Genomic DNA, 26,806 nt, shown 5'->3' on the forward strand with positions numbered 1-26,806 from the left:
CGGCTCTCCCCCTCAGGAACACGGCGACCCCTACTCGCCCCACTCTGCGGGTCCGACCCCGACCCCGGGCTGCCATTTCCGGCCCCGACTCCATCTTGGCCCCTCCACGCCCGGGCCACGTGGCCTCGGCCCGACCTCAGCCGCAGCCCCAGCGAAGCCCCGACATCAAGGCACCAAGATCCGACCAGGTGGTAAAGTGGCCACTTGACGGGTCAAGGAGGAGGGGAGTTTCGATGGCCCTCCAGCCACCCCCGGACGCCTGGTTTCGATCGCCCTCCGGCCTCTATGGGCGCTGGCTCCACCCCCTGCTGGGTGTCTGGACACTCTCATGCGGCCCCTCTGACCCCCCAGGCGCGAGGGTCCGGACATCAAAGGACTCCAGACCTATATCTGGGGCAGCCCTGGAATGGGACAGTAGTTGTATCTTGGAGTCGAGAGCCCTGCTGATTGAATCGCGGCTGATCCTGAGAAGAACTCACTACTTTGAACCCTGGAACATCGGAGCCCTGCTGACGCTGTCGCGGCTCGACCTCGCTGAAACCATCCTCGGAGCCCTGCTGATGCTGTCGCGGCTCGACCTCACTGAAACCATCCTCGGAGCCCTGCTGACGCTGTCGCGGCCCGACCTAGCTGAACCATCCTCCGAGCCCTGCTGACGCTGTCGTGGCCCGACCTCGCTGAAACCATCCTCGGAGCCCTGCTGACGCTGTCGCGGCCCGACCTCGCTAAACCATCTTCGGAGCCCTGCTGACGACGTCGCGGCTCGACCTTGCGGAACCCCCCCAGCTCGAGGATTGAGAGCTGTGCGCCGGGTATCCCCGTACCAGGCTGGTACTAAGACTGTCCCGCTACCCCCTTCCCACAGTACCGAGACATTAAGGATCCCTCGATCCGTTTTGTACATATTGCTAAGAGAACCTACCTTTAATGCTGATAAAGACTCTAAGAATCTAACCTCTTGTGTGGTGTCCCTTTGTAGTGGTGGTATTGCTCGACTGTTCCGATTTTAGGAGAGGAGGCTCGCCAAGGGGGCCTCTCGACGGCGCTCGGCCAACTCCAGAAGGAGAGGTGGATCTCGGGGTGGTCAGTCAGACATCTTCTGCCTCCCCGGGGATCGCCTTTCTAACATTGGTGGCAAGCGGTGCGATCCGAGCCGATGCAAATCGTAAAGAGAGTAACTCACCCACTACTGATAGAAACACACCACAACCATGACTACCAAAGAAACCAGACCGACCACGGAGTTCCAGAAGGAACGGTTGGGAGAATATACCCACAAAGAATTGAAACAGTTCTGTAAAGACCTGGGCATCGCTACCACCGGATTAAGCACCAAGGATGATTTCCAGCAGGCCCTACAAACATGGGTAGAGGCAGGAGCAACGCCACCTCACATCGAAGATAACACGGTCCCAGACATGCACCCGGAAACCCTCGTCACCCCAGCGGAGGAAAGAAATGCCAACGTAGGCACGGGCCTCTCCCACGAAGATGCCCGAGAGCGAGAAAGGAGCCGGCTCCACGAATTGGAACTCGCCAGACTCCGTCTGGACGGAGAACTACAGTTGGCTGAGAAAAAAATAGCCCTTGAGCAACTACGGCTGCAAGGGGACCTGGAGGAGAAACAAAGGCAGAGGGACTTAGAGGAGAAGAAGCTCACGTTCGAGCACGAGCGTGGCTTAAAAGAACTTGAGATTAAGGCCACTCATGGTGAGGCCAGCGCCTCCGGGAACAGAAGCCCACCTCCTCCGGCGGATCCGAAGGTCCACATTCCCAAAGATGTCGTCAAAGAATACTATAAAAACGACGACATCCAACAATGGTTTAAGGCCTACGAGGTAGCCATGACCTCCCATCGAATACCCCAAAAAGACTGGGGTGCCGGCTTGTGGGGGAAGTTCGTCAGCGAAGGGAGAGACACCCTGCTAGAGCTCCCAGACGCTGAGATGACCTCTTACGAACACATGAAAGACGCCCTACTTACTCGCTATGGACTCACCCCCGAGATGTACCGGCAGCGATTCCGAGACTGTAAGAAAATCCCCAGTACTACATGGGTGGAGTACGTAAACTTCTATAGCAGAGCCCTAGAGGGGCGGATCAAAGGCAGCCAGGTCACCACCTACGAACAGCTGTTCAACCTCATTGTATGGGAGCACCTCTCCAACAACTGTTTTGTCAAACTCAGACAGCATCTCCTCGACAGCAAGCTGATCGAGCCACGCAAACTCGCCGTCGAGGCCGATCGATGGGTGAGCACCCGGGTCCCCCGGAACTCGATGGGAGATTACGGCCGAAACCCCCAGGGGCCCCTCCGCCAGCGGGGCAGTGGCGGAGGTCAGAATAGGAACAGAGACTCCCCCGCAGTGCCGCCCCGGAGTCCACCCCGGGGGCCGCCTCTGACCCACACGTCACCATCCCTGGCCAGAAGAGGGCCCCCCCAGCAAGACCGGGGCCCCGCCCGAACGTTACCTGCCACAGATGCCAGCGGCCCGGTCACAATGCCAGTGACCCCCTCTGCCCGATGAACCAACGACCCGGCACCACCGGTCCTCCAAACCGCCAGATCGCGGCTGCCACCCTGGGAGAAGAAAGGGGCGAAGAGGAGAACTTTGACGAAGATCAGACCGAGTGGGAGCCCGCCGCCATGTCCCTGGTATGTCTAGGCGAAAGAGACATGATCCCCCGGGCCCCGATCCCGGGCAACACTCAGAAGTACCGCCAGTGGGTCACCATTAATGGGCGCCGGGCCGAAGCCCTCCGCGACATCGGAGCCAGCGTAACGGCCGTCCGTTGCCACTTGGTGGACCCCGAACAGATCCTGGCCAATGTGCTGTGCCCAATACGGTCGGCGGACAACTCCGAGAGCCTGTGCCAGATGGCCCGCATCCCCTTCGAGTGGGGGGGGGTCGGGCATGCTGAAGGTGACCGTCCGGGACGATGCCCCCGTGGACTGCCTCCTCGGGAACGACCTGGAAAGTTCCCCCTGGGCCCACGTCGAGCGGAGAGAGCATCTGGGGATGCTAGGCCTTCCCGAGTGGGTCTGTGCGACCACCCGATCCATGGCCGCCCGGACCACCGCCCCGACTGAGTCCACCCCGACCGAGGAACCGGAGTGGCCCGTGCCTCCACCGCCCTCAGTTTCCGAAGACGCCGACCCTGAGCCTGGGCCACTGGGGCCCACCCGTGAAGAAATCGCCGAGCTCGGCGACCTCCCGGAACTGGCCCAATGGCGCCAAGAAGGTGGCCCCACACGAGAGCAGTTCCGTCAAGAACAGAAAGCGTGTCCCTCCCTCGAGGGAACCCGACAGCAAGCCGCCGCTCAAGCCGCCGGAGACCCCTCGGGGTCCCACTGGGTCTATTGGGACAACGAGCTCCTCTACAGCGAACAGAAGATTGCCGAGCTAGGGGCCAGCCGGGTGCTGGTGGTCCCCCTCCGATTCAGAGACTTCCTCCTGAACCTGGCACATGATGTGCCCCTCGCCGGGCACCTGGGGCAGGACAAAACTTACAGCCGCCTGGTGACCCATTTCTACTGGCCAAAGATGAGGAATGATGTGAACAATCACTGCCGGACTTGCCCAACCTGCCAAGCCAGCGGGACGAGCGGAGGGAAGCACAAGGCCCCCCTCCAACCCTTCCCAGTCGTCAACACCCCATTCGAGCGAGTGGGGATCGACATTGTGGGGCCTCTGGAGCCCCGAACCTCGCAAGGCCACCGTTTTATTCTCGTCCTAGTGGACCATGCCACCCGCTATCCCGAAGCCATCCCTCTCCGGACCGTGACGGCCCCCGTGGTGGGCCAGGCGGTGATGGGGATCTTCTCCCGGGTGGGCTTCCCCCGAGAGGTCGTCAGTGACCGAGGTACGAACTTCATTTCCCGATACATGAAGTCCCTGTGGCAACAGTGCGGGGTCACGTACAAATTTACGACCCCCTACCACCCCCAAGGGAATGGACTGGTGGAACGCTTCAATCGAACACTCAAGGGGATGATCATGGGCCTGGAAGAGCCCTTGCGACGCCAATGGGACATGTTGCTACCCTGCCTCCTCTTCGCCTATCGGGAGGTCCCTCAGAAGTCCCTGGGGTTCAGTCCCTTCGAACTATTGTACGGACACCCCGTCCGGGGTCCCCTCAGCCTGGTCAAAGAAGGCTGGGAGGATACAGTCCGAGATGCTCCCCCGACGTCTACCGGTACCTCCTGACCTTCCGAAACCAGACTCGGAAGTTCCGGGAACTGGCCGAGGCCAACCTCGAGGCCAGCCAAGAGGAGATGAAACGCTGGTATGACCAGAACGCCTCTTCCATTGAGTTTGACCCGGGCCAACAGGTCTGGGTCATGTCCCCGGTCGAACCCTGTGCCCTCCAGGACAAATGGACGGGGCCCTTCAAAGTGGTGGAGCGCAAGAGCCCTGTCACCTACCTGGTGGACATGGAGTCCCCCAGGAACCCCCTCAGGGTCCTCCACACCAACAGGCTCAAGCCCTACTTTGTCCGAACGGAACTTAGCCTGCTGATGGCTACTGATGGCGGGGCCGAAGACGACTCTGAGCCCCTACCGGACCTCCTGAGCGCCTCCGAGAAAGACGGCTCCGTAGAGGGGGTCACCCTCTCCTCCGCCCTGACCCCCGAACAGCGCCAGGACTGCCAAAAGCTGTTGGGGCAATTCACAGACTTGTTTTCTCTCACCCCCAGAGTCACCCAGTGGTGCGTCCACGATGTCGACACCGGGGACAGCCCGCCTGTGCGACACCGGGCCTACCGAGTTCCCGACCGAGTTCGGACCTGCATTCAATCGGAGGTCTCCAAGATGCTGGCCCTGGGGGTGGTCGAACCCTCTGACAGTCCATGGGCCAGTCCCGTTGTCCTGGTCCCAAAAGCCGCCGCCCCTGGCGCCCCTCCTGAACTGCGATTTTGTGTAGATTACCGGGGGCTGAACGCCGTCACCCGGACCGATGCCCACCCCATTCCCCGGGCCGATGAACTGATCGACCGCCTGGGGGCGGCCCGCTACCTGAGCACCTTCGACCTAACCTCCGGCTACTGGCAGATCGGACTCACCCCAGGCGCACAAGAGCGCTCCGCCTTCTCAACCCCGATGGCCACTACCACTTCAGGGTGATGCCCTTCGGGATGAAGAACGCCCACGCAACATTCCAGAGGCTGGTGAATAAGGTACTGGCAGGGCTAGAAGAATTCAGAGCCGCCTATCTGGACGATATTGTGGTGTACAGCCTCCACTGGGCCGAGCACCTCAAGCACCTCTGGGAGGTCCTGACGGCCCTCAGACGGGCCGGATTGACCATAAAAGCAAGCAAGTGCCAGATCGGCCAAGGGTCCGTGACCTATCTGGGACACCAATTGGGGAACGGCCATGTGGCTCCCCTCCAACCAAAGATCGACGCCATCATGGCCTGGGAGCCCCCGGTCACCCAGACAGCAGTCCGAGCCTTCCTACGGCTCACTGGGTATTACCGGCGCTTCGTGAAGAATTATGGGAGCATTGTGGGCCCCCTCACCGAACTCACTTCCAAGAAGCAGCCACAGAAGGTGCACTGGACACCCGAGTGTCAGGCCGCCTTTGAGACTCTGAAGACAGCGATGTGTACCGCCCCCGTGCTCCAAGCCCCCGACTACAGCCGGGAATTCGTAGTTCAAACTGATGCCTCGGAGCACGGTGTCGGGCGGTCCTTTCCCAAATCAACCCCGAAGGAGTTGATCAACCTGTGGCCTTCATCAGCCGGCGTCTGCTGGCCCGAGAGCGACGCTGGAGCACCATTGAACGAGAGCCCTTTGCCGTGGTGTGGGCCCTCAAGAAACTCCGACCCTACCTCTTCGGCACCCACTTCCGGGTGCAAACTGACCACCGGCCCTTGCGGTGGCTAATGCAGATGCGAGGAGAGAACGCAAAGTTGCTGCGATGGTCCATCTCCCTCCAAGGGATGGACTTCACTGTGGAACATCGCCTCGGCAACGACCACGCCAACGCCGATGGCCTGTCCCGCTTCTTCCGCCTCGACGAGGAGAACCCCCAAGAAGATGGGTGACTCTCCCTGCCTTCAGCTGGGGGGACGTGTGTTGGAACCGGCCTCATGGCGTGGTCCCACTCCTCCCGCATGGCGGGCCCTGGACAGCATCGACCCCTGATCTCCTCCCTGAAGCTACCCTCTCCAGACTTCAATGAGAGCCGCCACTCCGGGCGACCCCCAGCTCTCCCCCTCAGGAACACGGCGACCCCTACTCGCCCCACTCTGCGGGTCCGACCCCGACCCCGGGCCGCCATCTCCGGTCCCGACTCTATCTTGGCCCCTCCATGCCCGGGCCACGTGGCCTCGGCCCGACCTCAGCCGCAGCCCCAGCGAAGCCCCGACATCAAGGCACCAAGATCCGACCAGGTGGTAAAGTGGCCACTTGACGGGTCAAGGAGGAGGGGAGTTTCGATGGCCCTCCAGCCACCCCCGGACGCCTGGTTTCGATCGCCCTCCGGCCTCCATGGGCGCTGGCTCCACCCCCCTGCTGGGTGTCTGGACACTCTCATCCCGGCCCCTCTGACCCCCCAGGCGCGAGGGTCCGGACATCAAAGGACTCCAGACCTATATCTCGGGCAGCCCTGGAATGGGACACTAGTTGTATCTTGGAGTCGGGAGCCCTGCTGATTGAATCGCGGCTGATCCTGAGAAGAACTCACTACTTTGAACCCTGGAACATCGGAGCCCTGCTGACGCTGTCGCGGCTCGACCTCGCTGAAACCATCCTCGGAGCCCTGCTGACGCTGACGCAGCTCGACCTCGCTGAAACCATCCTCGGAGCCCTGCTGACGCTGTCGCGGCTCGACTTTGCTGAAACCATCCTCGGGGCCCTGCTGACGCTGTCGCGGCCCGACCTCGCTGAACCTTCCTCGGAGCCCTGCTGACGCTGTCGCGGCCCAACCTCGCTGATACCATCCTCGGAGCCCTGCTGACGCTGTCGCGGCTCGACTTTGCTGAAACCATCCTCGGAGCCCTGCTGACGCTGTCGCGGCCTGACCTCGCTGAACCATCCTCGGAGCCCTGCTGACGCTGTCGCGGCCCGACCTCGCTGAAACCATCCTCGGAGCCCTGCTGACGCTGTCGCGGCACGACCTCGCTGAACCATTCTCGGAGCCCTGCTGACGCTGTCGCGGCCCGACCTCGCTGAAACCATCCTCGGAGTCCTGCTGACGCTGTCGCGGCCCGACCTCTCTAAACCATCTTCGGAGCCCTGCTGACGACGTCGCGGCTCGACCTTGCGGAACCCCCCAGCTCGAGGATTGAGAGCTGTGCGCCGGGTATCCCCGTACCAGGCTGGTACTAAGACTGTCCCGCTACCCCCTTCCCACAGTACCGAGACATTAAGGATCCCTCGATCCGTTTTGTACATATTGCTAAGAGAACCTACCTTTAATGCTGATAAAGACTCTAAGAATCTAACCTCTTGTGTGGTGTCCCTTTGTTGTGGTGGTATTGCTCGACTGTTACGATTTTACGAGAGGAGCCTCGCCAAGGGGGCCTCTCGACGGCGCTCGGCCAACTCCAGAAGGAGAGGTGGATCTCGGGGTGGTCAGTCAGACATCTTCTGCCTCCCCGGAGATCGCCTTTCTAACAGCCGACGACACCCAGCTCATCCTCTCTCTCACCAAGGACCCGCACATCGTCAAAACCAACCTCCACGAGGGAATGAAGGCTGTCGCTTACTGGATGAGGAACAGCCGTCTGAAGCTTAACTTGGACAAGACGGAGGTACTCATCCTCGGACCCAACCCCTCAGCCTGGGACGACTCCTGGTGGCCGACCACACTGGGAACAGCACCGACACCCACCGACCATGCACGCAACCTAGGATTCCTCCTCGACACCTCCCTCTCCATGTGTAAACAGGTCAACGCCGTCTCCTCCTCCTGCTACAACACCCTCCGCATGCTCTGCAGGATCTACAAGTGGATCCCGACTGAAACAAGAAGAACCGTGACACAGGCCCCCGTCAGCAGCAGACTGGACTACGGCAACGCACTCTAAGCAGGAATCCCAGCCAAACACTTACGACGACTACAACGCATCCAAAACGCCTCCGCCCGTCAACGTCCACCCCCGCAGCCACATCACCCCCCACCTGAGAGACCTACACTGGCTCCCCTTCGACAAGAGGATCACCTTCAAGCTCCTCACCCACGCACACAAAGCACTCCACAACGCCGGACCAGCCTGCCTGAACAGCAGACTCAGCTTCAACACCCCCACCCGCCAGCTCCGCTTCGCCAGCCTCGCACTTGCCGCTGTCCCCTGCATCCAACGAACAACCTCCGGCGGCAGATCCTTCTCCTACCTCGCCACTAAGACCTGGAACACCCTCCCTACCCACCTACGGCAGATCCAAGACCTACTTGCCTTCAAAAGACTCCTCAAGACCTGGCTCTTCGAGCAGTAGCAGCACCCCCTCCACTCAGCTCCTTGAGACCTTCACGGGTAATTAGCGTACTTTACAAGTACTCTGATTGATTGATTGATTGATTGTGATCACTTTCACATTGTGGCAAAACCAAAAAATGCTTATACCTGTGCCACAGCTCAACGTCTACCAGAATATAATCAATTATAGATGCCCGCCCCATTTTTTCAAAGGTTGCCTTTCCCGGGCTATCAGATGGAAAACAGCCGTTGCACGCCCTGAGCGAGTGGGAGACTATAAGCGTGTTCATTTGAAGGACAGCTGGGGTCCATCCCCTGTTCGGATAGATGTTACAGATGTAAACACGTCGACTCTACATTTTGATACACAATCCATCCACGGGGCATTATTGAAAGAAAGCCAAAAATGAATTTCATATTTCCATGCCTGTGATATGATGTTATGACGGAGGTGTAAACTGTTGAGACCGAATTTTTACATCTAGCTTCTGGTTGTTTCACTCTTCAGGTGTTTTCATGCTTACTGTGATCAAATCTTTTTAATGCATTATGTTTTTATTTATTAATTTCTGTGCAAATGTCTGAATCTATGGGCTTTTTTAACGTGAAACTTTGTATGCAAACAAACAATAAATATATGTGATATATTTTTTATAGAAAGTGTTGAAGTTGGTTTTCCCTCTTATATATATGGTCCAATCTTGGTATATGTGGGCAATGAGAAAGATGATCTAAGTATGTGTGACATATGAGAATAGACTCTACTCTGTAATACTATTTACCCAAAGGGATTTTTTCCTTTCTCACGGATAGATGTTACAATCAGGGATTCCCAGAGCCGAATCTTCCTCCTTTGTTATGGAGGAGGATAAACCGTTGAGGGGTTCAAAATGACAATTGAAATCCCCTCCGATTATAACATGTATTGGCTAGGGTAATGTGGAGAGAAAAGAGGCCTGACAATCTATTGCCTGCGAGGTTTGTCCCTATCTCACAGGACGCGAGTAGACATTAATAATAGCTAATTCGGGGAGGGTATCTGAAGAAAGAAGAATACACAAAATATATGGAGAAGAGGTGTCTACCATCTTAATAGTGCATCCCAGATGGACACCAACCCAAATACATAGGCCCCCTGAGGGTCTCCCCCTGGGCCCCTGGGATGCAGGTATACAATAGGCAACATAACCTACTCTAAACAGTGATGTTATTGCCCAAGGTTCCTGGAAAAGACATAGCTCATGGGTGTCTACAAAATCTCCCCAATCCGGGAGATCCATTTTTGATGTTAAACCTGCTATGTTCCAGGATAAAAAACTTGGTATGCTGAATTTTTGGAGTCCTAGCAATTTCCAAGGGCAGGCGTTGCGGGGGCAACAATTCCTCCTGTTGACATGATACATGGGGGCCCATTAGGATGGCGGGCGGATTGCGCCCGCCAGGCTGGCGGTAGCCACCGCCAGCCTGGCATGGATAATCCGCCCTCCATCCTCACTGAAATGACCCCCCGCCACATTAGGATGGCTGGGGGGTCCGTGGCGGACGGAGAGACTGTCCGCTGCTTTTTAATAAGATTTAATAAAAGCCATATTAGTATGGGCCCAATCAGAAGCCTTTCCGTGGCGGCAATGCTGCCACGGAAAGGCAGGCGGTCTTCACTTCGGGGGCCCCCTGCAGGCCCCCGGAGTGAAGGCGAGGTGGGTTGCACACGGGGGTACCTGTGGTACCCTCCAGCATTTGCATACACGAAGCAGCAGGCACGCGGTGCCTGCCGCTTTGTGTATGCAAATTTTTAAAATTAGGGATGTGCCCGCCACTGTGGCGGGCGCATCCTAATCCCCCCCAAGGGACCCCCGCCCTTATGGCAGGCGGTCCCAATCCCCGTGAGGATGGCAGTCGGACAAAGTCCGCCCGGCATCCTAATGACCCCCTAAGTGTGTAGTCCCCATCCGTCCATGTGTAAAACCAAGAGAAACCTCAGAAGTTCCCTCATTAGATGCTAAGATATTAGCCACCAGTAGACCGTCTTGATTTCCCCTAGTCAACCCATCAGCAGGTTCAGTTATTTCATAATTGTTAGGGTCAGCTAGCTGGTTATCTTTTGATGTATTGTATGTAACACAGTGTTTTAGTCAGTCCACCTGTTCTAGACAACTATATCGATTGCTGACAGGAATAGTGAAAGGTGAACTAATTTCAGAACCCCAACCCAAATTAGGTGGATTGCCTGGCCGGGTTCTCATCTCCCACTTTTTGAACACACTTCCCGTGCTCGGTGGTAGGGGGCTGGGGGGATACGAATAGCCTAGGGGAAGTGTCTGGATACCACTAGTTGCCCTGTGGGTATCCCACTCAAGAATATGATGAACTGCCCGACTATCCCTGAAATTTATCAAGACGCAATCTCCCGTAATTTCTTTCTGACACGACCCCAGCCAACTTACCCTATGCGCGAATAAGATTTCGCTATGGCTCTGGGGTGGTGGTGGTCTGTTTTTATTTAACCAATGGATCGTTTTATTTTTTTGTTCTGGGTAGGGTTCCCCACTACCTTTTTCCAACTCCAGTACTCCGGCAAGTATAACCACATATGGAGTGGAGGCTGGGGGCAGGTCAAAACGTGGCAAGGTGGCATTGTTTTCCCTGGGGTTGGGTCTGTGTAAGATTTTGCTATCTCCATTGCCCTTTCTAGGATGGTAGTGTTCTGGAGGGCAATGCAAGGTTACTACCAAAGCTCTCAAACCTGGGGTGTTAGATGGAACATAGGTCACACTTTGATGGGGAGGAAAAGGACCCTGGCATTCTTGGAGTGAGTGGATCGTGCCCTTTGGTACAATCGTTTGAGCTGGTGAATGTTGTTCATCTGCAAAGGATGGAACAGTTAAGATGGGTAATGTCGCAGGGATTTGTTGGGATACAAAGTTATGAACCAATGGTTTATTACTATGAGTGTTATTCAAAGCAGTATCCCACTTACTTCCCCAGGAATCTACCAATGAAGATAATTTATCAATACAGCTGAATACAGCTGTGAGCTCAGATTTTATAAGACGTTCAAAATGGGATTTTAATTCCTTTATCAAATGGGAAACCCAAATAGGTGGCTCTATTACTTCATTTCTATTGGCACCAACCGAATTCCCCAACTGCGAATGGTTGGGCCCCTCCACTGGAGTGTAGTTCCCAGGTTTCCCTCCCTTATGCGATTTTTATTTCCTGTGGTCACCTTTTTTTTCCCGCCCCCACCCTTCTAGGATGGCAGTGTTCTGGAGGGCCATGCAAGGTTACTACCAAAGCTCTCAAAGCTGGGGTGTTAGATGGAACATGGGTCACACTTAGATGCTTTACTGGGTAACTCCTGTGTAACAATTACTTGTGCAGGCGATACATCTAAAATGGATGGGTAGTCTATTATTTGGGAAGTACAAGGAGCTACTGACTCAATAGGAGGAGTAGAACTTGGTAGTATTGGTGTTAAAGAGAGCCGTCTCTCAGTGCATTCAATTTCACTGGACACATCTCCTATTGCTTGCCTTAACATTTTGTCTATGGCTGTGTGTTTAACAATCGGGGTATGAACTTGTGCTCTATGTCTAGTGATTGGCCTTGCGGGGGGCGGGGGTATCTTTCCCCATATTATTAGTTTTGGGCCTTCCTTTCCTGAGTTAGAAACGATATTTAAAATTCGTCAAAAGAAGAACCTATGTGCTTCCCAGAGGAGTTCAATAGTTATGAACCATGTAGTTTGCTCAGACAAGCACACAATACCTCCCCCTGACTCAACAAAACATTAAATTAACTAAAAGTAATTTACAGCAAGACAGCACACAAAAAGCAAGAAGTCAGGGTGGTGGCCCAACCTCGAACAGTCTCAGACGGGCCCACCCTTGGCGCGGGCTTCGCGGGGGTTGAGGCAGCGCTTTATAGCACGATCACCACGCCTCCCCCTGCGGCAGCTGGGAGCAATGCTGGTGTTAAGGAGCTGGTGCAGCCTGGGACAGCGAGTCCCACCAGGCTGTGCTGGACGTGAATTTGAAAGCCGCAAGAGAGTGGGAAGCAGCTCGAGTTCTGGCACAAAGGGGGCAGAGTCACCAACAGCAGATACGGCAAAGAGGCTCCCTAAAGCAACCCGCGCCGCGGGGGTTGAGGCAGCGCTTTATAGCGCGATCACCACGCCTCCCCCTGTGACAGCTGGGAGCAATGCTGGTGCTAAGGAGCCGGTGCAGCCTGGGACAGTGATTCCCACCAGGCTGTGCTGGACGTGGATTTGAAAGCCGCAAGAGAGTGGGAATCAGCCCGAGTTCTGGCATAAATGGGGCGGAGTCACCATCAGCAGATACGGCAAAGAGGCTCCCTGAAGCATGTGGTAGGCACGTGAGTCAGTTTGGTTAGTTGGAGGCACAATGCGGTGTCTTTGTTTGCCATTTCGTGGTGTTCTTTGTAGAGTGGAAGTCACTTTTTGTATTGCTATGGGTAGACACCTGCTTCATTATGTCTGAGCACTTTTTGGTGTGTATTTAGGTGGCATATTATGTTGGAGTGGTAGTCTCCGATTGAGGTGATACATTGTGGGCAAGCGGTGCTTTTGGCGTACTGTGTTTTTGGCGTACTGTCATATTTATTAGTGCTTTGTTTAATTAGATTATTCAGGTATTGTCCAAAACTGGACATTTCAACACTGTGTCCTAATGAAGGTCTCGGGGACCTTTTGGCCTTAAGATACTGAAACGTTGACAGCTCCTCCTCTCTGACATCTTTGACAGTATTATACTGTTCATCAGTCCATATAATTGTTGAAACAAAGAAAGAATGTAACGGGACAAAGGATTTGTAAACATATGTGGTTAAGAGGATTTTTCGCTTCCCAGTGATCTAATATCTGATTTATCCCATTATTGTTTGTTTGATCATTTGGATTGTGACAGGGTTGCTGTATTGATATTCTTCAATTGTGTCCTTTTGACCCTGAATATGATAGGTTTTATGTATGATAAATTCTAAAAACACTAAATAATTTTTTTAGAACAGTATGCTTCAAAGTTTATTTATTTATGTTTTGGCTCTCATAGAGGGCCACATAAAAGATAAAAGAAAGCACTTATAACATAATTAGAAATAAAATATAAAAGAAGCACATGCAACATGTTCAAGGGTAACTACAAATTCAAACAGAATATTCCACAAACATATGATATAGAAGTCCATGATTCATCCATTAGCAAGAGTACCACCAAAAGGCCGATAAGATTTTTATAACATATTAATAAATATCTAAAAATCCTTTAAAAAATTTAAAAATGTAGAAGCAGAACATTTCATTTATAGGTGAGTACAAAAATTGTAGGAAGATATTTACATTGGAAATACCCAAGCGAATGCAAATTGGTTTTAGCCATTTAAGGCGCAAAGTACGAAGTGCCGGGCAAATTAATAGAACATGCATACGATCCTGTATACTTAGGTTACAAAAATTACACATTTTCGATGTTCCATACCATTTGGACAAGAGGATATTCAAAGGCAATAAATCATGACGAATAAGGAACCACAACCTTCTAATGCCATGAGGTATATTCCATAATACGTAGGCTTGGGCTTTCTTGGCAACATATGAGTTAATAAGGAGATCACAACCACCTTTTCTTTGTATCTCGTTCTTGTCTAGTTGAAAGCCTAGTTCCCAAGATGCATGTTTTAGCAAAATTTTTAGTTGTGCTCGAGAGTGGAGGAACAGAGTACTTTCATCCAGTTTCAAGAGAGTCACCGCTTTTCTGAAGTTCTTTATAAGTTGTGAAAACTCTTTAAAGTTGCCTAATAATTCACTTTTAAGTAGAGCTCTCATCGTCCCCGGTTCTGCTCTGGCAAGTGAGGCCACCCAACGTACCAGGGCACATAATCCCTGCACCCAACTGCTCCTTAGGCCGAACTCAAGTCTGCACGCTGCCAAGGAGCAGTTGGTATTTAGTGAAGTCAAGGATCTTAGTAGTTTCCCTTCAGTTTTATGGCAGAAATCCCAGAGTTTTAACTCAACGAGTTCAATACCATAAATAAGGGTAGCGGGGATCTTAGCTCTGTAAACCTCAAGCATACAAGAGAAATGTCTTTTCCCAGTTGCTACGTATAGTGATTTTATGCCTTTACCATGCGCAAGGGCTTTTCGAGAACAGTGATCAATATGAGGCCTCTCGCTCAGGTTGGCAGCAATAATCTTTCCCAAGAAGGTATAAGTTTTAACTACCTCCAACTTCTGACCACCAATCGACCACCCAAAATTTTCTGAGCGGCACAATTTTTTCCCCCTTATGCACATGATTTTGCTTTTAGATATATTAATCCTCATAGAGTGGGCAACTGCAAAGGCATGAAGTGCTTGCAACCTATTTGCTAACCCTTTGGGTGTTAGATCCAAAACGAGAATATCGTCAGCATACATCAAGCAGGAGATGGGGGCCCCCCCTAGCACTGGAGCAATGCCCTCACAAACAGATACGGCTGCAGGTAAATCCTGGGTATATAAAGAAAATAACAGAGGCGCCAAAAGGCAACCCTGTTTCAAGCCGTTTAGAGAGGGTATACGATCAGAGAGACCCCTTTCACCCCCCTGCAACACCCTACACCAAGTTTCCGTATGTAATGTACGAACAAGTTCCAGCAAGTATGGGGGTACTCCAATAGTTGCTAATTTTCTCCACAGCGTTCTGCGATCCACTCTATCGAACGCCGTGGAGAAATCGATAAAAGCTGCGTACACAACTCCCCCTCTCACCTGCGTATACTTGTCCGATATCACATGAAGGGCGGTCAGATTGTCTAGAGTGCCGTGCTCCCTACGAAATCCTGTTTGTTCACGTGGTAAAATATTGTTCGCATCGACCCAGTCCGAAAGTAAATTTAAAAGACACTTCGCAAAGATCTTACCGACTGCGTCGAGGAGAGCAATTAAACGGTAATTGCTGGGGGTATCCCTCGAGCCCTTCTTAAAGATAGGGACCAGGATACTACCCCTCCAAGATGCTGGAACCTTCTTAGAATCAAAACAGGATTTAAATAAGGGATAGAGTGTTTTACTCCAGAGGGAGGGTTCCTGCTTCAGGACCGTCATAGGTAATTCGTCCGGCCCCATTGCACCGGACGAGCGCATGTTCTTTATGGCCATAGCAATTATTTCCTCTGATGGATACATAATTTCTCCATCAGTGAATACATCGGGGGGGCTAGAATCTGCTAAGGTACCATACCCCCCGTAAAGATCCCTGATATAGGCAGACCAAACCTCTTCGGTAATAGGGATTGGGCAGGGGGTTAATCTATTGCCGCATCCCATCCCGATTATGGACCAAAATTTGCGGATCTTACCATGCGCTACTGCTTCCCTTAGATTTATCCAAACCAGATCTTCCTTTTCCTTTTGTAATTTCACTTTTAGTCTAACTCTCTTTCTTTTTAACCTCAAAAGTTCTTTTCCCCGTTCCCCAGATCTACTTACAAATTGGGCACGGACTAATTTATTTATTTCTTTATTCAGTATGTACAGGGCATTGGGCACATATGCCCGCTTCGGGGGCCGTCTAGCCTTTTTCACATCAGAAGTGATGTTCAACATAAGGTTCTCAAAACTAGCAATTTCCGAACCGTACCAAGCATTCAGATCTGCTATGGTTTTACGTAAAATAACATGCACCCCGGAAATTAAAGATGGATTCCAAAAGCATCTACCGGAGGATGCATGGAAGGCTGTGTCTTTGCTGTTAATCGCCCATGAAGCCGTACTAGGAGGTTTTGAAGAGATAGTCAAGAGTATTACATTATGGTCACTCAATATCGTGGGGACTATCATCAGATCCAAGATACAAGGAAATATATTAAAGTCCGAAATCGCATAATCAATTATAGAAGATTTACTGTGCGATTTATGCGTAAATTTTGCAGGTACGTCCGAGGGGAATCTTCCATTTAGGATAAGACCCTCGACTGCCGAAAGTTCCTCCAACAGTATCTTCCCTCTTTTATTGGTTGTTATTTTATCGGGAAAAAGGGATTGGGGAATGAAATGCGCCTCTTCTTTGGCTTTATTTCTAAAGAGGTTCATACTGGAGTTAGATATTTTACAATTTAAATCACCCACAAGGATCACTTCTGAAAGGGGTGATATTTTTTTAACCTGGTCAATATATTGGAAGATCTGCTTCAACACAACGTTAAAACCCTTTTCCGGAGGGATATAAGCGTTAATAATTATAAGAGACGCCGTCTTAGAGAGGGTGGGGAGATTGGCTAAAGTTATGGCTTGGAAGAGGTTACTTGGGTCAATATACTGAGAGAATTTCCAATTCCATTCATTTGATAGCAAGCACGCAATACCCCCCTTAGCACGCCCTTTCCTAGAAGCAACCGCCGGGACCTCCAACACAAAATAATCCTTTATAACATCCATTCTATTAATACACCATGTTTCTTGAATGCAAATCACATTTGCACCCAAGGAAAAAAGAAACTCAAATTTCTCCGGACTACTGTGTATCCCGGCAGCGTTCCATGAAATAATTTTCAATTGATTGTTAAAGGTGCTGAAACAGTTTAGGGTTGTCGGTGGGTTTAGAAGACAAAGCGTTGTGCAACCAATTCCACTGATTAGAATCCTCTAATTGCGAGGGTTTTTGAATCAGTGGTGGAGGTTTCACCTGGGAAACCACACGTTTTCCTTTTGAAACCCAGATCTTTATATCTTTAGGTAATAAGGTAGCCCCACTTTGACTATCATCCTTTTGGGACAACCCATGGGAAACGTCTTTGTAATCAAAATTCACAATAGGTAAAACATCGATGCCTGTGCGTTGGAAACTCTCTGCTTGTTGCAAAACCAAATTTACAATTATTTTAGAGTAGAATTTGACCCTTATACTAGTAACATTATTTCCCCCTAGCAAAGAGACTAACTCAATATCGCTTGTTTGAATACGATGTAACTTATCCATTTCACTAAAGCGTTTGAGTAGCCATGATCTATTTAATAATAAGTCAACCTCAAATAGTGGAAGAAAGTCCAACACATGAGTGTCCACATAAGGTATAACCTCTTTTTGTTCCACAGTGGGACGAAGCGATTCCCCTGTCCCACCTGTGAAAGGGAAAGGAGCAGCCAAGGGATTAAGTAGCTCAGAAATAGCTGGATTGGGACTCTTTAAATTTGATTCAAAGGAAGAGTTAGAGCCCAAGCCATCCTCTTGTATTAGAGCCTCCCTGATCCTAAGTGGAGAATTTCCAAAGATCTCTGGAACACAATAGGAAGGATTGGGTTCCGGAGTCACCGTAACGGTGGATCGAATAACTTCAGTGGCTTTATCTTCCTGATCAGTTAGAATTATAGAGTCAAGAAACCTTATCCGCCTCTGTCTTTTCTTCTTATGTTTACGCACCAGTTTCCTTTTGTTGCCTTTATGTTTTATACATTTTCCATTTTTTCCCCCTCCTTCTTGATTAACCTCGGAAGTGACTTTTTTATTTTCCGAACAGAAGATCGGAAAAAGTTCTTGTGGTACTTGACAGTCAGGGGTAGGCATGATTTCTTCCGTTATCCCCAAATCCGCCTTCAAGATACAGTTCGGTGCAGCAGATACACATGAACCTTTAACAATGCTGCAATAAGGTTCTGCTGACACTGGTTCGGGGACCTTTATCTTGGAGTTTTCTATATGCTGCTCGGCTTCCCCCTTATTTAATTTCGTACCCTGTGGAAAAAGGGGGGTATTCTTCATTGCCGGTGCTTTTTGCAGTAAATTTTCCAAGATTTGAGTAACCGAATCCAGAATACAGTCCGAGCTGCCTACAAATTTTCCCAGTAGGAACAGAATAGAGGCTAACAGATGTTCCAGTGCAATCAAGGATTCTGATAAAGGTTTATCACCAGCCCCGACTGTAGGACAATTGCCGGATAGATTGAAAAATGGATTCCTGGAATCATTTAATGCATCAGATAAACATTGACTGTTCACAGACGGGGTACTACTAAAAAGTAGCAACCCAGACGGAGTCGCCCCTCCTATAAGATTGTCCGTTTCTGGAGCAGCCGGACTGATCGGCTTCACATACCGGCCACAGAGTTCCAGATCAATAGAGAGAGGTGGTGAGGCTTGAGCCTCCAAGCTGTTCAAGGAAGACTCCAGGGGAGGCATGGAATTATTCACTAGCGAATCATTCAGTGAGAGGGCAGGAAGAATATTAACCTTGCCCTCCTCCGAATGCACAATGCAGGAGGTGTCCATACATGACACCATTGGTGTCTCAAGAGGCACAGAAGAGGCATTAGCATCGAACAGTATGCCTTTGGTCTCCTATTTTGTTTTTTAGACTAATTATGTTTTTGGATTGTGTGACCCCTCATCATGGGCTTCCTCAATAATTGTACCCATCTTCAAAAAAGGGAGCAGAGGGGATCCCTCCTGTTACAGGCCAATCTCCCTGTTGGACTCTGCCGTTAAGATCATGGGCAGAGTCGTTTTGCAGAGACTGGGAGACTGGATGCTGGAACGGGGGGTGCTTTCGAACCTTCAGTATGGTTTCAGGCAACGCAGAAGCACCATGGACCAATGTCTAAATCTACATCTTTTGATTAATAAATATACTGTAGCAAAAGACGGCTTTTTATATCTTGGGTTCATGGACTTGTCTTCGGCGTTTGACCTGGTAAACCGCTCAAAATTATGGCATATTTTGCTGGAAATGGGTGTAGATGCTCCTTTGGTTCATTTCCTCAGTGATCTTCATCAGAATTTAGCAGCAGTTGTTAGGGTCACACAGGACGGGAGGTGCAAGGGCCAATTCAAATCCAGGCGGGGGGTCAGACAAGGCTGTATTCTGGCCCCCCTTCTCTTCACAATTTACATCAATGGCCTAGAAAAATCATTAATGGGGGCAGGTGCGGACATTCCGCGTGCAGGGGGAAAGGGTATTCCGGTCCTCCTGTACGCGGATGATGCCATACTTATAGCTCGTACAGGCTCGTACAGGCCGAGGCCTACAGAGGCTGTTGGATAACTTTGGCTCCTTTATGGAGTCATTAGATCTAAAAGTTAACAGCAGTAAATCCCATACCATGATTGTTGGTGGCCGAAGGAAGATCAGGAAGGTAAACATGTTTAGATGCCTGGGTAATCAACTCTCCAGGGTACCGGCTTTCACCTACCTCGGAGTTTTGTTCGATGAGAGGGGTAACTGGGGCCCACAGCAGAAACAAAAGAGCAATGCGGTTAGAAGATCTACATCTGCCCTTCTCAGCTTTGCCAAACGACTGGGAGCTAGGCCCACGGAGGCTATACTCAAAATATATAAGGCCAAATGTTGCGCGATCGCATCATACGGGGCCTCGATATGGGGTTATGCCACTGTGGGCAAAATTCAAATTGCAGAGAACAGATTCCTTAGATCATTGCTGGTGGTTCCTCAGTCCGCTCCGACTTTGTCAATCCACAATGAATTGGGTTTAGGCTACATTACTGACGAGTTAAAGGTAGCCCCCCTAATTTGTTGGCCAAAGACATGGCTTAACGAAGAAATCACCCTTAACCACCTTATTCTTAAGGACTGTTTAGCCCTTGACAAGGCAAATGGCATACCTAGGCTGGCATACGTTAGAGCGGCGTGTGCCAGACTGGGTCGCCCTGAACTTTATACAGCCCCAGAGGGTATTAGGAAAGGGGACGTGGTTTGGATCAAACAAAATTTTAGGTTGCTTCTGGAGGCAGACAGGGAGGAGGAGGAGCTTAAAAAACTGGGTGCTAGAAGTATTTATCTTCTACAGACTTCCCCTTCAATTGAACCCTATCTGAAGATTGTCACAAAGCCTTTTCATTGCTTTTTGTTGACAAGATTCAGGTTCAACTTAATACATCTGAACTTAGGTTACTTTCCGAAATGGGGTAAACCGGAAGAATCGCCACCATGCTCCTGTGATAATTTTTCAACACAAGACACCCTTCACCTAATTATGTTTTGTGAAAAGTTTGCAAACGCACGTAAAAAATCGTTATACCCCATTTTACGAGAGGCGGCCTTTGTGCAAGTTAGACCATCTGCAATTACTGGGTAGTGTGCACACTATTCTTAGTGTGGCAAGCTTCTTGGTGGCAGCTGTGAGGACTAATAAAACAATCTGTAATACCCGTATGCTTCATCTACAGTAGGAGAAGAAGGGGCTACTTCGTTATATTTTATGCTAATACATATAATGCTTTTATGTTTTTAACTGAATTTCTAGAGTGAATTTTTAAACTTGGAATGAACATCGTCATCATTACATATTTTATACGCTTTGTAAATATTGTAATTAATGTAAATAATGTATATATATATGAATGTTTGCAAATATTTGCAAAATTGCGTACTTGGTATATAATATTTTGTCTCCCATATTTTTGTATGCATGTACTGTTGCAGCTTTTCATGATTTTAAGTAATCGAAATAAAGAACTTTGACTGACTGACTGTGTGACCAACGAATTGAAAAGCAGATTTGAAATCATTACTCCGGGATATCTTTTTCGGTATTTTGATTACCCAGTTCCCTGGGGGAATATTGGGTTGCCCTGTTGCGAAAAAAGATGTTCCTGTCCTATTTAATAACCCAATGAATTATGAATGTTGTAGTCATGGTTCACCTAAATTCAACTTTATGTATCTGTTGTAGAGCTTAATGGTTTGCAGATGGACTAGAATATGGTATCCCTCATGACATGGAGTCATGGGGTTGCCTTAGCCCATCTTGCTTCTTATTGATTTAGGCATTATATATTTGGAACACGATGTGCAGAATATACAATTGGTATGAGGAGATATTACAGAGTGAAACATACAAAAATATTTATATGTATGTAACTTTTGGTATTTCTAATGCGCAAACAGAGCTGGCTAACAACTGGTAGGGAAATAAAGTGGGTGGGGGACGGAGGAAGGCGGTCGATCTAGTGGAAGGGGCGAGAAGTCATCCTAACAGAGGTAGTGCTTCTTGTAGAGGTAAGTTTTCAGTGTCTTCCTGAATTATAGGAGGGTTGATGCTGTTCTGATGCCAGAGGGGATGCTGTTCCCGATCCTTGGGGCTTTGTTGAGAAGGGTTGTTTTCTCATTCTTTCAGTTTTTAGTTTCTGAGCTACTGATGTTGGAACTCCTCATCTGGCGCTGACCTCCAGATAGATCTTGTTAGTTTGTTAGCTAGGTAAAGCAAGGTATTGGTGTGGGCTTGTCTTAAAACACACTTACTGTGGAACAAGAAAAACTGTTGCACTTGGTGATGAAATGCACTGGCACGGAGACAGGAGGCAAAAGGGGAGGCCATGGCACTAGGACAAAGAGAGCCACGCATGAGTGAAGGGAATACGCTGACACCGAGAAATTGAATACTCCCGACTCTCAGACTGGGTCGGAAAAGACTGACACACACAACATGACAGAATGGCAAGAACCACATATTTTGGTAGATGGTCTTCAAACCCACCTCCACCAAGATCCCAAGAATGACAAACATCGTGTTGCAGAAAGAAAGTCCCAACAGCGGCAAAAGGCCTAGAACCTGGTAAATGCTGTATTATATATTAAAAAGAATAGCAAATATCAGTGATGTAATGCAAAATGATGGAGCCCGTCTGCAGAATGTGATAAGGGGCCCTTGAGTCTCCCATATCTCACAGATAATAATTGTATCTTGGCTAAAAGGGGTCCCCCGCTAAAGGTGGGGGTCCTCCTGGATGGTTGAGCCCTCCACTGCACAGCAGGAACTGCATGGGCCTATGTTACTCTTCTGGTGAATGTTACAGAAGCATTTATCAGCAAAACACACAAGATGATGGATGGAATGTTGCACAATGGCAAAACATTCCCCCCAGTCACAGATCTGGGTTTAATCCATCGTTATTTTGCTCACCAAGCCACCCCAGTTCAGACATGACCATAAGCAAATCAGTCTTGACCCTGTGCCTCATGGGAACAGTCCAGCCCGAACTGCCAAGCCATGTCTTCCCTGGACCAGAATCAAGCATCCTAGGACCGGTTTCTGGCTATCAGCCATCTTCAGCCAGGATAGCTTGACTCCAGTGGCATAGTGAGCAAGGGACCCATGTCTGGGCATACCCTTTACCCTTCCCACATAGGGTGAACAGCAAAACACACAAGGTGATGGAGGGAATGTTGCACAATTGCAAAACATTCACCCCCAGCCACAGATCTGGGTTTAATCAATCGTTATTTTGCTCACCAAGCCACCCCAGTTCAGACATGGCCATATGCAAATCAGTCTTTACCCTGTGCATCATGGGAACAGTCCAGTCCGAACTGCCAAGCCCTGTCTTCCCTGGACCGGAATCAAGCATCCTAGGACCGGTTTCTGACTATCAGCCGTCTTCAGCCAGGATAGCTTGACTCCAGTGGCGTAGTGAGCAAGGGCCCCACGCCTGGGCATACCCTTCCCACATAGGGTGAACAGCAAAACACACAAGATGATGGACGGAATGTTGCACAATGATAAAACATTCACCCCCAGTCACAGATCTGAGTTTGATCCATTGTTATTTTGCTCACCAAGCCACCCCAGTTCAGACGTGGCCATATGCAAATCAGTCTTGATCAGAAGCATTTATGTCACTAAGGACTGCAATGGTCCCTTGATTGGCTCATATACTGAGAAACAACAAATCTCAAGCTACCCCCTTACTACAAGAACTACATTGCTTCCCTTTTGCCTGCAGGCGAGACTCTACAAACTTCCTGACACACTGCTCATTTCGGAAGCCTAGGCACAAACACCTTGAAGTCCCAGTCAATCATTAATATCCCTACAATCTCCACGTTCAAGTTGTCATCTCTGCCCAATAGGCAGCCATTTTAAGAGGCCCAAAAATTGTGTGACCTTGTGAATGCAAAGTGTGGAGTTTGTTCCCTCACTCCCTTTTCTGCACCTCGGAATGAGGAATACTGTGCTAATGGGCACATGTTAGCCACCCTTCGAATATGCATTATTTGTCCACCTTTTTAGTGCCTAGTTTGACCATTGATTATCGGGCTGGCAGAAACCCATGGGATGTGCAGTCTCCATCAGGGTTGGAATCCTGTTTGGGATGAAGACAGGAATTTGTGCTGGAAATGGGATTTCCTCACTGATCGAAACTGAGTTATTAGAACTCATGAACCAGGAGAGACCTTTAGCGATATGTACAAGCCCCTAATGCTACTGGAGCGTCACTTTTTTTATCGCTCCGGTGATACTGTGCCCTGCACCATATTTGGCAAAGTGGCGTTAAGCCACTTTTTCTGGCTTAACACCGCTGTGTAAAAAAGCAACCCTTTCACGCAGGTACCTGCGTGAAAGGGATGTGCAATGGGTGTTGCTGTGGGCGTTCCACCGCAATACCCATTCCTTTTTGGCGCTGCCCCACATTTACGGGAAGTTAGAATGATGCTTGAGGAGAAATGATTTCATAATGCAGCAGACATAGAAAGAGCAAACAGCCATTAATGATTGTTTATGTGCAGGAAGGGACACCTTCCTGCACAAAAACAATAATTCCCTGCAATGCAGACACCCTTGCACCAAGGTGCAAGGGTGCTGTGTTGGTGCTAGGCAGCTAATATTAGCGATAGGAAAACCACAGGGGCGCGCGAACTTGTAGTAAACACGGCGCATCCCTGCGTTTTGAAAATTTCGGAATACGGTGCTGCCAAATTTGGCGCAGCTCCGCACTCCGACATTTTGTTGTACATGTACTCCCAGGTGTCTTACTATGAAACTTCCTAACCCCAAAGCTGAATAGCGTCTCAATGACTCTAGCTTCGGAATAAGCCTGAGGCCAACTATGTCCAGGAAATCATTTTTCTCCAGAGCTTCTCCCCTCTTTTTCAGACGAAACTTCAATTGGTTGCCCTCCTCCCCCACAATCTTCCTTCCCCAACCCTTCTTCCCGGGACTCAAATTTCTGCCAGGCCTGCACTCTTTATGCAATATGTTTTACTTTACAAAACAGTGAAATAAATAAATGAAATGTGTCAGCTTTTAAACCTATTTTTTTATTAAGGTAAACTCGGTTTTTGATTTCTTGCTTGAGGGGACGGGAGCATAGATGGCATTGCCTTAATACAATGGAAGTGGCGATGACATCAGTACTTCTTTAAAGTTCATTTTTGCAGCTAAGTTACATGTTATTATCCAGTAACCTCTGTTTTTGCTTCAGCAATAATTCATTTCTCATGTTTTGAAGGTTTCAGTCAAAGGTTGTCAAAATCCTTCGCAGTGAGAATGAGACACAATGGAACACAGGATGCTCTAAACTATGAGTAAGTACATCTGGTGAATATCTGTGCACTGCTTTAGTGACTAGGACCAAAAGACAACAGCTCCCTGATCGGACTTCACTGAACGATGAAGTGGGAAAATGTATGTATTTAGTTAAGAAAAATTCTAAGTCAGCCAAGAGGGGGACTGTAAAATATTCAATACACATTTGAAGGAATAGACAATAAAATGTAAACAATTTGATTTTATTTCATTTCACCAAAAAAGTGTAATATACATCAAATAAAAGAAGACAATTAAAACACGTCAGCATAAAGTAAATCACGTCAGTTGTATTCACAATGCTATAGCACGAACCAGCATTGTACTATCTTAAAAGAGTCGGAAATGCAAGTAAGAGGAGAAGAAGAAAAGGGATTCTTAACGCCGGGGAGCCAGACGAGCCTGCCCTATACTGACCTCAGTTAACTTCCTAGAGTGTTCATATTTTGTGCCTCCACCCTCAGCCACTTGACACCAGCCTTCTGCATGCTGAGAGCTAGGATGTATCACAACGTTAATGTGAATAGAAGAAACTACACGCTCCAGGAACCACGTTGTTAAGGTTCATGTGTGATGTACTGCTCCAGTCGAGGTTTTTTCTTTCAATTCTGGGGCTTTTAGTCTTGTTTATTCAATTTCAAAACAGGACTACAAGTCCCTCAATTCAAAGGAAACAAGCATTAGAAACATAATAGGTCTCACAATTGTTTGAGTTATAGCTATTGGCATTGTAAATGGCATTGTCGTTTACCTTGGTGTTATGGAGTGTCTGTATGTGGTGTGTAGTGGAATTATGTGGGTTGAATTGTATTAGTTAGGTATGGAATTGTGTGGTGTGCAATTGTGTGGAGTGGAGTGGATTTGTGTAATGGAATTATGTATCATTGTATGCTGTGGAATTATGTGGATAGTAATTATGTGGTATTGAGTGTACTGGAATTATGTGGAGTGAGATTGTGTGTTATGGTCTGCAATTATGTGGAATGGTATTTTGTATTGTGGAGTGTTATGTATTGGAGTTTAATTATGTGTTGTACTGTTGAATTTTGTGGCAATATGTGGAAGTATGTGTTGTGGATTGAATGTATGTGGTGTGTTGTGAAATTGTGTTGTTGAGTTGTATTATGTAGTTTGGTGTTGAATTATAATGTGTAGATTGGAAATGTGTGGAGTTGAATGGTGTGGCGTGGAACTGTGTGGGTAGTTTAGCCTTTTTTGGAGTCCGACATAAAACCCTGGGCCAAGGCCCATCACAAAACTAGAACACTGGCCCTAGGTAACAGTGCTCTACTGCACCACAGCATTAACTGGAGATGGCATGAGTAGGGGCACTAAAAAATCATCCTGAACGAGGAACACACCAGTGACTGCTGGATCCAGCACAAATCAGCCAACAGGAAAAGTTCTCTGATGCCCAGACTCTGTTGAAAAAGATGCCGCTGACTGCCTTTTAAAGAAGGGGATTATGAAAATAAGCTAAAGTGACTTTTAGGAACACATCTGGCTTCTATGAGAAATACAAGTATTGGCCCCAATTCACAAAGGCAATCTGAGACAAAAGTCTAACTTTACAACTTTTGGTATTCACAGACGCGTCCCTTCTTTATAGCGAGTCTGAGCCCTATGAAAGACAGTTTTGCGACCGCACTAGCGGTCACAAAATAGTCGCCGTTTACCACCCTTCTCAGAAGGGTGGTGAAGCACTAACAAAAGGGAAGGAGTCCCCAGGAGACCCCTTCCCCTTTGTGAATGGAGGCGAAAATATTTTTTAGGGGCAGGCAATGGTACCGGGGACCTCTACCTGCCCTTAAAACATAAAATGCAACCTTTAAGGAAAACAGGCTGCATTTTTTTAAACTGCTTTTATAAAAAGCCGTCCCAGACATGGCCACCAGACCTGGGAGGACCAGTCATTCCCAATGGGGTCGTAAATAGCGAGTGCCTAATTAATATTCATGAGGCATGCAATTTGTGACCCCATTGGGAATTGCAAACAGTGTCTCAAACACTGTTGCACATAGCATTTTGCAACTCGCAATTGTGTGCAATTTGCAACTCGCAAAAT

The 26,806-nt window shown here is 49.2% G+C and overlaps 1 protein-coding gene across 1 annotated transcript in view; it reads left to right on the forward strand.

Annotated features, from left to right (window-relative positions):
* Positions 1-26,806, forward strand: part of SCIMP (SLP adaptor and CSK interacting membrane protein) — a 161,663-nt gene that overhangs the window by 112,710 nt on the left and 22,147 nt on the right. Inside the window, exon 3 of the mRNA XM_078683569.1 lies at positions 24,665-24,740. Within this exon, the coding sequence (XP_078539695.1) occupies positions 24,665-24,740 (76 nt within the window). The remainder of the gene's footprint in view (positions 1-24,664; positions 24,741-26,806) is intronic.

This window comes from Lissotriton helveticus, chromosome 3_1, assembly GCF_964261635.1.
Source record: "Lissotriton helveticus chromosome 3_1, aLisHel1.1, whole genome shotgun sequence".
NCBI classification, from domain to species: domain Eukaryota; kingdom Metazoa; phylum Chordata; class Amphibia; order Caudata; family Salamandridae; genus Lissotriton; species Lissotriton helveticus.